This window comes from Pollachius pollachius (genome assembly GCF_949987615.1).
Source record: "Pollachius pollachius genome assembly, chromosome: 8".
NCBI classification, from domain to species: Eukaryota; Metazoa; Chordata; class Actinopteri; order Gadiformes; family Gadidae; genus Pollachius; species Pollachius pollachius.
Window position 1 is genome coordinate 24,898,392 of NC_136941.1, and position 10,850 is coordinate 24,909,241.

At 52.0% G+C, this 10,850-nt stretch overlaps 1 protein-coding gene across 4 annotated transcripts in view; it reads left to right on the forward strand.

The window, feature by feature from the left end:
* The window catches only part of flna (filamin A, alpha (actin binding protein 280)), a 40,390-nt gene extending 29,540 nt beyond the window's left edge, over nt 1–10,850 (forward strand). For all 4 annotated transcript variants that reach the window (XM_079741387.1, XM_079741389.1, XM_079741388.1 and 1 more), the window contains 16 exons: nt 74–173; nt 303–443; nt 651–779; nt 1,171–1,344; nt 1,653–1,814; nt 2,109–2,312; nt 2,880–3,032; nt 3,133–3,255; nt 4,162–4,428; nt 4,609–4,746; nt 5,296–5,411; nt 6,292–6,424; nt 7,477–7,653; nt 8,562–8,780; nt 8,907–9,104; nt 9,211–10,850. In XM_079741387.1, the coding sequence (XP_079597513.1) occupies nt 74–173; nt 303–443; nt 651–779; nt 1,171–1,344; nt 1,653–1,814; nt 2,109–2,312; nt 2,880–3,032; nt 3,133–3,255; nt 4,162–4,428; nt 4,609–4,746; nt 5,296–5,411; nt 6,292–6,424; nt 7,477–7,653; nt 8,562–8,780; nt 8,907–9,104; nt 9,211–9,395 (2,619 nt within the window). In that variant the 3' untranslated portion in view covers nt 9,396–10,850. The remainder of the gene's footprint in view (nt 1–73; nt 174–302; nt 444–650; nt 780–1,170; nt 1,345–1,652; nt 1,815–2,108; nt 2,313–2,879; nt 3,033–3,132; nt 3,256–4,161; nt 4,429–4,608; nt 4,747–5,295; nt 5,412–6,291; nt 6,425–7,476; nt 7,654–8,561; nt 8,781–8,906; nt 9,105–9,210) is intronic.

The window sequence follows — 10,850 nt, forward strand, 5'->3', positions numbered from 1 at the left end:
TCCTCACACCACCCCCTGCCAACTCCCCCCTGAAGCGTGCCCTGTGCTGACGGTGCTTCCCTGTGTCCCCTAGGCCACTGACCGACCCCTGGGCATGAACGGCATGGATGTGGCCGGCCTGAGACCCTTCGACCTGGTCATCCCCTTCACCATCCAGAAGGGAGAGATCACTGGTGGGTCCGGTGGCGTACAGGCGTATAGTATACAACAGTGTACAATGGTTTGTCGGGCGTCTTGCGTGATGAGGCATAGCTGCCGCTCCTCTGACGCCGTCCACCTGTGTCCGTCTCCCCTCCCGGTAGGGGATGTCCGCATGCCGTCCGGCAAGGTGGCCAAGCCCGACATCGCTGACAACAAGGACGGCACGGTCACGGTGAAGTACGCCCCAGTGGAGGCCGGGCTCCACGAGATGGACATCAAGTACGACGGGATCCACATCCCTGGTGAGACCTGGAGTACCGCTTCAAATAGAAATGAAAGACTGGAAGGGAACGTGACCCTTTAGTCCTTATCCTGGGTCGGTGAAATCCGGCATCTTGGTACCAGTGTTGGTACAGGAAAGGCAATAATGACAGGAGGCCAGTCAAAAGGAGCAAAAGTCTTTCTCTTACTTACTCTGTCACTCTGTTACTCTCTGCCCCCCCTCCCAGGGAGCCCGCTGCAGTTCTATGTGGACTACATGAACAGCGGTAACGTCAGCGCCTATGGCCCGGGCCTCATCCACGGGACGGTCAACAAGCCCGCCGTCTTCACGGTCAACACCAAGGACGCAGGAGAGGGTAGGCCCACTCGGCGTCCTCATGTGTTCTCCTGTGTTTCGCCGCGTCTACGGTACCCGCTCTCCCCAAGGGCCACTCAGGTTATCGTAGAACGCCACGCACTTCCTCTGCTCCCCGTGGGCTTCCCTATAGATGCGATCATACGGGCCATATAGGCTCAGTCCAGACCGCAAAGACCCAGGTTCGATTCCTGCCCCGTGGTCCTTTGCTGCATGTCCTTCCCACTATCTCCAATACCTTCCTCTCTATCTCACTCTATAATAAAGCATCAACAATTTCTGAAGGAAAGGTTCGATGGTGGCGTTGGGGGAGACATGAAACGGCAAAAGGCCCTAGAAACCCTGAACAGAAAGCGACTCCCCCCCTCTGAGCGGTGTGTTGGCCTCTCCAGGTGGGCTGTCCCTGGCCATCGAGGGGCCATCCAAGGCAGACATCAGCTGCATGGACAACCAGGACGGGACCTGCACCGTATCCTACCTGCCCGTCCTGCCAGGAGACTACAGCATCCTGGTGAAGTACAACGACAAGCACATCCCCGGGAGCCCCTTCGCCGCCAGGATCACTGGTAAGGGCTTCTAGAAGACCCCTGCTCAGGACGCAGAACCATTGGACCCTTAATCCTTTTGTTTATCGAGCTTTTATAGATGCTCAATGACACTTCAACCCCATTGAAACATTTTAAAGAATATGAATTAAGTAGCAGGAAGGGGGACAGAGGTGACGAGACGATTGACATTCAAATACATTTTGAGAAGTGCACTTTAAGAGACTGCGAGAGAACGGCCAGAGAACCTCGGTCGAGGAGAGAAGAACCATCTTCTCACGCTTCCTGACGCCATGCCTATTCTTCACCCCTCCCTCCGTGTATCCTAGGTGACGATTCCTTGAGGATGTCTCAACTGAAGGTGGGATCGGCCGCTGACATCCCGTTGGACATCGGCGACCTGGACCTGAGTCAGCTGACGGCCTCTCTGACCACACCCTCTGGCCGTGAGGAGCCCTGCCTGCTGAAGATGCTCCGTGACGGACATGTTGGTGAGTGTAACCCAGGGCAACCATGGTGCAAGGGAGGAGGAGGTATCCATGACCGGTAAATGGGTGCGACTTGTACCCATGTATATTTGACGTCCTATACGTCCGAGGTTGGCTCCTTAGTGTCCCTAAATGTTTCTGCGTGGGAGGTGGTGTCCTGTTTGATCTGAACAGACCTCCTTCAGACTGTATCGTCGTCCGTCCGACACTGACGGCTGGTCCGGGGCCACTCTGTCCCTGTCAGAGCAATAGATCTAGTTCTTCTTTAAAGCGGTGGTTCCTGTCCTTCCCCGCCAGGCATCTCCTTCTTCCCCAAGGAGATCGGCGAGCACCTGGTGAACATCAAGAAGAACGGCCACCACATCCCCAGCAGCCCGATCGCCGTGATGATCAGCCAGTCGGAGATCGGCGACGCCAGCCGCGTGCGTGTCAGTGGCCAGGGCCTGAGCGAGGCCCGCACCTTTGAGCCCGCCCAGTTCATCATCGACACGCGCAACGCAGGTGTGTGTCTGTGTGTGTGTATCCTTTTATTGACAGGCCTTCTGTCTTTTATTTGCAGGGTTATGCCATTTGCCAACTTTATACCCTCATTTATTATGTACTTAAGTTGCACCAAAGTACACTTTCCGAAATAATGTATAAAGTCGTCGTTGTTCAGAAGTAGTTCAAACCATGAGTCGACGCGGTGAGCAGCCTCCTACCTTCCTCTCTGTAGGTCTTGTCAGTTTCCTACCTTCCTCTCTGTGTAGGTCTTGTCCGTCTCTTATTGGCTGCATCTCAAACACAAGCCTCATTTAGGATCCTCTTTGTGAATGCGCTTTCTTGTGGTTTCCGTGCATAGGCTAGGAGGATTTCGTGAGTCAGTGGCATCACACCTTTGGGGTCATTTTATTTGCCGGTGGGCTGCCTTCAATGTAAATAACCAAATCAAACGCAAGCTGTTTTGAATGACCTCAGCCTAGCCAGCAACATCTGTGTGAGGGTTGGTCATGGACTATGAGAAGTGGTTCATGGTGCGTGTGTGTGTGTGTGTGTGCGTGTGTGTGTGTGTGTGTGTGTGTGTGTTAGGCTACGGGGGTCTGAGTCTCTCCATCGAGGGCCCCAGTAAGGTGGACATCAACACGGAGGACCAGGAGGACGGCACCTGTAAGGTGACCTACTGCCCCACCGAGCCGGGGAACTACATCATCAACATCAAGTTCGCAGACCAGCATGTTCCAGGTAGGCCCCCCCTGCCCAATAACCCCCGCCAAGACCCCGGTAGCACGTCTCCGTGATCCTGATCCTCCGAGGGGAACCCCTTTCTCTCTGGCGTGTGTAGGGAGTGCGTTCACAGTCAAGGTGACGGGCGAGGGCCGGATGAAGGAGAGCATCACGAGGAAGAGGAGAGCCGCGTCAGTGGCCAACGTGGGCAGCCAGTGCGACCTCAGCCTCAAGATCCCAGGTCAGCTCTCCGTCCGTGTTAAGAGATGCCCTGCTTGGACGCACGCTGTTGGATGACCGCTTCTCGGATTAAAGCGTCTGCTAGATGCCCTAAATGTAAATGTAATGAGCAACCATCCATTGACGAATCAAACCTTTTGCAGGTTTGAATTCTCTAGTTGTTGTCTAGCTCTAGTGGTCTGGGATGGTAGACAGATAACCGGTGGTTGTGTGCCGTTTGCTTCTGATCGGTACGTCTACTTGCAATACAATTTCAAGTTGTTTTTAAATTGGGTTAAACAGACAATGTTTTGCAGCAGCTTAAATTATGATTATATTGCTCTCGGCCAAACTTGTAATTCGCTCTGCTAAAAAATGTCTGCTAAATCACTTTATTATCTGCGCGTTTGACATTTAAACCATACCGGAAAACATGTCAGGTTTGATTCCATTGCGATTCATGTCCAGTTAAAGATCCAAAGGTCCCGTGTCTAGTTAAAGATCCCCAGAGAACCCAACGTGTTATGTGCCATAACACCAACAGCAGAAAGGTTATCCAAATAACAAAGGAGAGTACAACACTTGTGGCGCTCGCACGGTCGTAGCTCATTTATCTCATTAGCGGGCCAAATTCTCTGGGCAGGCAAGGCAGAGAAAGGGGAGTTAACCCGGCCCCTTATGATGACATATGGGGCCAAATTCGAAAGCGGAGCGGCCTTTTCAAAGGCGGGGCAGAGTGCTCGTTTTACACCTAACGCCATTTCTAGCCACTGGGGGTCCATAGGCAGGCTAGGGGAACTCATATTCAAGTTAGAGAACCTCATGAAGTGAGGTTTTCGTGCCGTTGGACCTTAAACCAGTGTTTGCTGCGTAGCTGAATCTCATTGTGTGACCCTCGTGTCCGGGTTCCTCCTCTCTCCCCCCCCAGAGATCAGCATAGCAGACATGACGGCCCAGGTGACCAGTCCCTCGGGACAGGTGCACAAGGCGGACATCATGGAGGGGGAGAACAACACCTACTGCATCCGCTTCGTGCCCACGGAGACCGGCGTGCACACGGTGTGCGTCAAGTACAACGGCTCCCACGTGCCCGGCAGCCCCTTCCAGTTCACCGTGGGGCCCCTGGGAGAGGGGGGCACCCATAAGGTGCGGGCCGGGGGTCCTGGTCTGGAAAGAGCCGAGGCCGGGGTACCAGGTGTGTGTGTGTGTGTGTGTGTGTGTGTCTGCGCTCGACAGATGACAGGATCAGCATCGGTGTCAGCCACGCGGTAACAGTGGCATAGCGGTGACGTAACGGTGACCCGTGTGTGTGTGTGTGTGTGTGTGTGTGTGTGTGTGTGTGTGTGTGTGTGTGTGTGTGTGTGTGTGTGTGCAGCCGAGTTCAGCATCTGGACCAGAGAGGCAGGCGCCGGGGGGCTCAGCATCGCGGTGGAGGGGCCCAGCAAGGCGGAGATCGCCTTCGAGGACCGCAAAGACGGCTCGAGCGGAGTGTCCTATATCGTGCAGGAACCTGGTGAGAGCTGAGGGCCGGCCAGCAGGCTCGGCGGGAGGGGAACCATGTCTCGTCCCGTGTCCCCGGGGTCTGACATCGTTTCTCCGATTGCCGTGGAATGCTCACTGTCCTTAACGTCGCTGTTGGTGGCATCTCCTCCCGCTTATGGATCCGCACCCCCCAATGCTCCGTATTCATGGCCTCAGGCACAGACACAACATGTGATTGGCCCTGGGACATCTCTGAAAGTGTTACGCTTACTCAAGATGTAACTTGAGTAACAACTGAAGAAAGATGCCTTTTTTTTTTTATTCTTTTATTTTTAACCTTTATTTTTCCAGATAAAACATTAAGAACAATTTCTTATTTACAAATATTGATCTGGTTTGAGTTGAGTGTGAACACCTTTCCACTTGAACTCGGTATCAGACTAGTTAGACTGCAGCAACAGGGGAAGGAGAGCTTTAGGAATGAAAGAGATGAGTGAATACAAGATGTAAAGCCCCCCCATCAGCGCCGTTTGATGTCATGAGTGGTCCGGGTTCTTTACCGCTCTGCCGCCCCCTGCAGGTGACTACGAGGTGTCCATCCGCTTCAACGACGAGCACATCCCTGACAGCCCCTTTGTGGTGCCTGTGGCCTCGCCCTCGGACGACGCCCGCCGCCTCACTGTTGCCAGTCTTCAGGTGAGGCTCTGAGACACACACACATGTCCAAGAGCGCAGCAACCGGGCCACGGTGCACCACCTACAGTGCAGCAGCTGGAGCAGGGAGCTCAGAGCGGAGCCATCTGTGGGCTCGGTTAACGTCGAGGGCTTGAGATGGGTCCCCAGAACATCAGTACACAGAGAGAGAGAGCCAAAGCCCTGATGCAGATGCCTCAGGGCAGGTTGGAATTGACTTCAGGGTAGTATTAGGCATGGCTGATACATGCCTAATACTAGACTGTCATTATAATTGTCATAATAATCATAATTATAATTATGATTATTATGGTGCATCCAAAGGTTTTGGGGGGACTACAGAAATGAGCTGCTGCTGCTGCATTGTTGGGAGGTGAAAAGGCTTCTGGGATATTGAAGGACTGTGTGTGTTTCTCGTGCCGCGTTCTAAAGGCTGGCAACAGACCGTCTTAATCAAGCAGCCAGGCGCTACAGGGTTAAAGAGGTCTAACATGGGCTGTTTCTTTATTTTGCTTCTTAACTGTCCACGCAGTATCGATACACACCATCCCTCCTGCGTGTTATAACATGCACACGCGCAACTCTATACTCATTATACACACAGGCCCTATGGTGTGAACTTGCAGTTACAACATAAACACACAAGAACTTTTCGTATTCATCCATAGTTTCCTGAGAATGTTTGAAACGGCTCGTTAGTCTTTCTCTCTCTACCAGCCCTCCTCTTTAGCCCCGCTAGCGACCGCAAGGTAAGGAACGTTGTCGCCGCACCTCGGCCCTGTTTTAGGGGTGTATTCGTTTGGAGTTGAGTATCTGATGTGTGGGGGTGTTCTGAGGTCTGGGTGTGCTAGTGTTCAGCGTGTGAGTGTGTGTTGTCGAGCAGGAGTCGGGCCTGAAGGTGAACCAGCCGGCGTCGTTCGCCGTCAGCCTGAACGGCGCGAAGGGCGTGATCGATGCCAAGGTCCACAGCCCGTCTGGAGCGCTGGAGGAGTGCTGCGTCACCGAGATCGACCAAGGTAACCCGCGGTTACAGGCTGGTGTGGGGTTGTCGCTAACGGGGTTCGTCATGCAACATGCTTTTTAATTTCTGTTTTGGACTTCTTTCCCAGAAAGTGTTCCGTGCCAGAGTGAAATGAAATGCATTGTTCATATCAAATAATGCAAAAAAATAGAACGAATTCTACAAATGGAAATGTATTGCATATAAAACGTGGCGCCACGTATCTTGTAAACAGATAAGTATACCCGGTGGTTCCCCTGCAAGAAATGGGGGGCTTCTGTTTCCTTGTTGCTGAACCACTACCCTGATTGGCAGGTGTATTTGCATGTGATTAGAAGAGCTGTGTATAGTATAGTGGCTATTTGCTTGTGGACTTTTGTGGCTTTTCCTAGTATCACTTAGGGCTGCAAATCCAAACGGATATTGACTTGGCCAGCAAAATACCGATCCGTACAATTTGGTCTCTTTCCCATTGGCTTTCAATCAATTCATTGAATTTGATCTGAAAATGGCGACGGCATATATTTTATAAAGTCAGGCCAGGGACGCTGAGAGTGGGGGCGCTCGGGGGCTTATTCTCCGAGAGAAGAGGCTGTCAAACATCCAGCCACCTCTGTGTATTTGATTCACAGCACATTGCTAGCGAATGTAAAGCTCTGATGGTTGGTCAGGTAGGTCTCAAAACAGAATATTTAAATAATGGCCCCAAAGCCAAACTATTGGCCTTGTTGGCTATGGTGTTTTTTTGTTTTGCCAAGGGAATATATCTCTCTCCTTCTCATTGGCTCTAGGTGTGCTCAGTGTGTGTCTTATAAGGCTGTAAGCCTTGTTCCAGTTGTCCCGTGTGTGCATATTTGGTGTTCAGGTTGGCCGTCTGTTGTATTGTAAAAAGTTAACCAATGAAGGTTGCGCAACATTTAATAAGACTCAATATACATACTTTCTCTTGGCACACCCCCCCCCCCCACCCTGACTTTCTGTGACCTGGTCGTGGAGTCTCCGATGAACCTGAGGCGTTTGGTTTGCAGAACTACCAACGATAGCCCTTCTCCTCTTCTCCGTTACCAGATAAGTACGCAGTGCGGTTTATCCCCAGAGAGAACGGCCTGTACCTCATCGACGTCAAGTTCAACGGAAGCCACATCCCCGGCAGTCCCTTCAAGATCCGTGTGGGGGAGACGGGGCAGGCCGGAGACCCCGGCATGGTGTCGGCCTACGGGGCAGGCCTGGAGGGGGGCACCACAGGTGAGACGGGCTCCCACCGGGCTCCTTCCTAGGGCCCTCGGCCTGCTTCACAATGAGGGACCAACACGGGTCAAACTGGCTTCTTTACCTTTTGCGCGATCCCGTTTGTTATTGGGACCGACAGTGTCTGGCTGGAGGAAAGGCTTCGCTCACCTCTCCTTCGCTGAATCTTTAGGTGATAGTAATAAGTAGTCGTCATACTCATAGCCGTAGTAGTCCAACCCAACAAACTCTCAGCTCTTCTCATTGAGTGAGACTTGGTTGGACACAATCACTAACAGACCAGATCGTGCCGGAGGTACAGAAACCAGTTGTATTTCTCTGAAGGGATCCTTTCCATCATGTTAATATCATCCGAGCCCTTTTAAATGACGGGCGTTAACGTGCCTTGTTGCCCTAAAAGATTACATTGCAGCCTGTTTTTTTTGCCGATTATGGCTGCACCGTTCTGGCTGAATGCTTGACTGATTAATGGGATTCCCTTCGACACAAAATGAACTAATCAGCAAATAGGGTCCAGGTCGAAAACCCCCCAATTTTGCTTTAATAAGAATAGACTACAAAAATAGGCGCCTAATACAATCCGATTTGTAGAAACAAAACGTCTAATCATCATTCTGTACTCAAAAAACAGAATGACGTTGAGGTACAGATTATTGACTATATTCTCCATCATTGGAACTATACTTTATCGATCAGTTTGTCTCAAAGCTGCGTGTGACTCAACCTGCTCCATTGTTGAACTATCCATATTTCTACTTTATAACTAGTCCACCTGTTGTCTGGATGCCCTCGCTGACACCGCTCCCCTCCTCTTTGTCCACCTCTCCGGCTTTACCCCAACCCCTCACGCTCCTGTTCCCCGCTCCCTTGTTGCCCGTGTGTCGGTGTCTCCGCCGTCGCCCCAGGCACGGCTTGTGAATTTGTGGTGAACACCAGCAACGCGGGCCCCGGCGCCCTGGCGGTGACCATCGACGGGCCCTCCAAGGTGAAGATGGACTGCGTGGAGTGTTCGGAGGGCTACCGGGTGACCTACGCCCCCATGGCCCCTGGAAACTATCTCATCTCCATCAAATACGGCGGGCCCTATCACATCGGCGGCAGCCCCTTCAAGGCCAAGATCACCGGTGAGGACTCAGACTGGTTCGTTCATGTTTCGCTGAATGCGGGCCTGCTCCTAAGCGGTCTGAGCTCGCCATTCCCCCCCCCCCCCCCCCCCTGACGTCGGGCCCCTCCTGCTCCCAATGCTCCAGGTTCCAAGCTGGTGTCCAGCCACAGCATGCACGAGACGTCCTCCGTGATGGTGGACCCCGTGACCCGCGCCGTCAGCGGCACCCAGCAGGGGGCGCCCCCTAAGTCGGACGCCACCAAGGTGGTGGCCAAGGGCGCCGGGCTCGCCAAGGCCTACGTCGGGCAGAAGAACAGCTTCAGTGTGGACTGCAGCAAAGCAGGTACGCGGGCTGGGCCCTGATCCGCTCCGGGACGGTGTTTTTTCCCCGTCGAGTGCGTTTTGTGCGTGTCCCGTCTTTGACCCTTTAACCCTCTCTCCCTCCCCAGGGCGGAACATGCTTCTGGTGGGGGTGGACGGCCCCAAGGTGCCCTGTGAGGAGATCCTGATCAAACACCTGGGGAGCCGGATGTACAACGTCAGCTACCAGCTGAAGGACAAGGGGGAGTACGTCCTGGTGGTCAAGTGGGGGGACGACCACATCCCCGGCAGCCCCTACCACATCACCGTCTGACGCAACCCACTGCGCCACTCGTTTCCCCGCAACTGAAATTCTTAATTATATTATATAACTGTCCTTGCCTGTGATATTGCTGTTTACAAATTCTTTGCCTCTTTGACTCCCAGTTTCGTCAAACTCGCCTGTGTCGTGGGTTCAACCAGATTCAGTGTTTGCTGTCCAGCATAGAAAAGGCGCGTTGCGGCGCTGCGTCGTCTGTTTTGAGCGCTGAGTAGCCGCTACAAAGGTTCCTGTATGGCGAGGGGAACTCAGTGGGTGGGCGCGGCCAAAGCACTGAGCCGCTTTCCCTCAGTCGGAACGCACCTAATCGAAATATTTGGAATTCAGATATCCCCTACTGCCATTTTTGTTTGTTTTTTACAAAAAAAAAGGTATCCTTTCACACTGAATATTACCACTACCTGTGGCATCTATATCATCCTCTACATCCCTATCCAAATCATGTCCCCATGTCGTCACGTGTTCAAACATGGACCATGTCAATGGTTGTTCCTAGTTCTAGTCTGAACAGAATGCGTTCCATGGAATAGCCTATGAGTGCATAGCAGGATAAGAGTGGCCCATCCCACCTTAGGGGCATCAGTCCTTCACTGCGTACACGGATCAGCTCTTATACAAAACCTGTTACTCTGAAACGGATCATTGAGGCTCAACCTATAGAGAGACCATGTATCTTCTAATACTGCTGTGCGCCCGCAGCGCTGCGGTTTAGTAAATACAGTGGTGGCCTGAATCCAGTCAGTGTGTTGATTGTAACGCTTGCCAACTTGCTCCCTCATGTTTAATCTGCTGCTAGTGTGATCCATTTAGGCACTCCTATTTTGAAACTTTAACTCATAAGATTGAGAAAAGGTCTACTGGCAAAGGAAGGGTGTGTGTAAAGTATTGTGTGGAGCGCAGCGGTGTGGCTCTCGGTATCGCTGGCTGGAGCCGAGGTTCTGGGGACAACAAAGTGTTTCGAGTAGCGTCCAGGCCTCATGCTTCCTACATCTGCCTTACACTGATTAGGTTTCAGGATGTTCCTTCTCGCAGGATCCAGAAGTATTCTATGCTGCCTTGTTTTACAGCTCGCACACAGGGATTGGAAACACCTGAAGACTAGATGAACTGAGCGGAAATAAGAAAGTTGAAGGCTTTCCATGTCTTACTGTTCATACAGACATGTTGGTTTGGGTACAACCGAAGGGACATTTCTAGAGAGGGGCTTTGCAGGAGAATATTTGTTGTGAAATTGAATCAACTGAAGAGAGGGACCCTAACAAGGAGAACAAATGTTGCTTAGTTTTTCCTGCACCCATTCCGCTGCCACGCCCTTATTCTTTGGCTTTGTGTGTACTCAGTATTTTTGAAAAACAAATTGAATCGTCTTGAAAAAATAATGGGCTTTTAAAGTGTTTGTAAGACAGTATTTTGATAAACAATAAAGTTGTCTACGTATTTTTCTGTCAA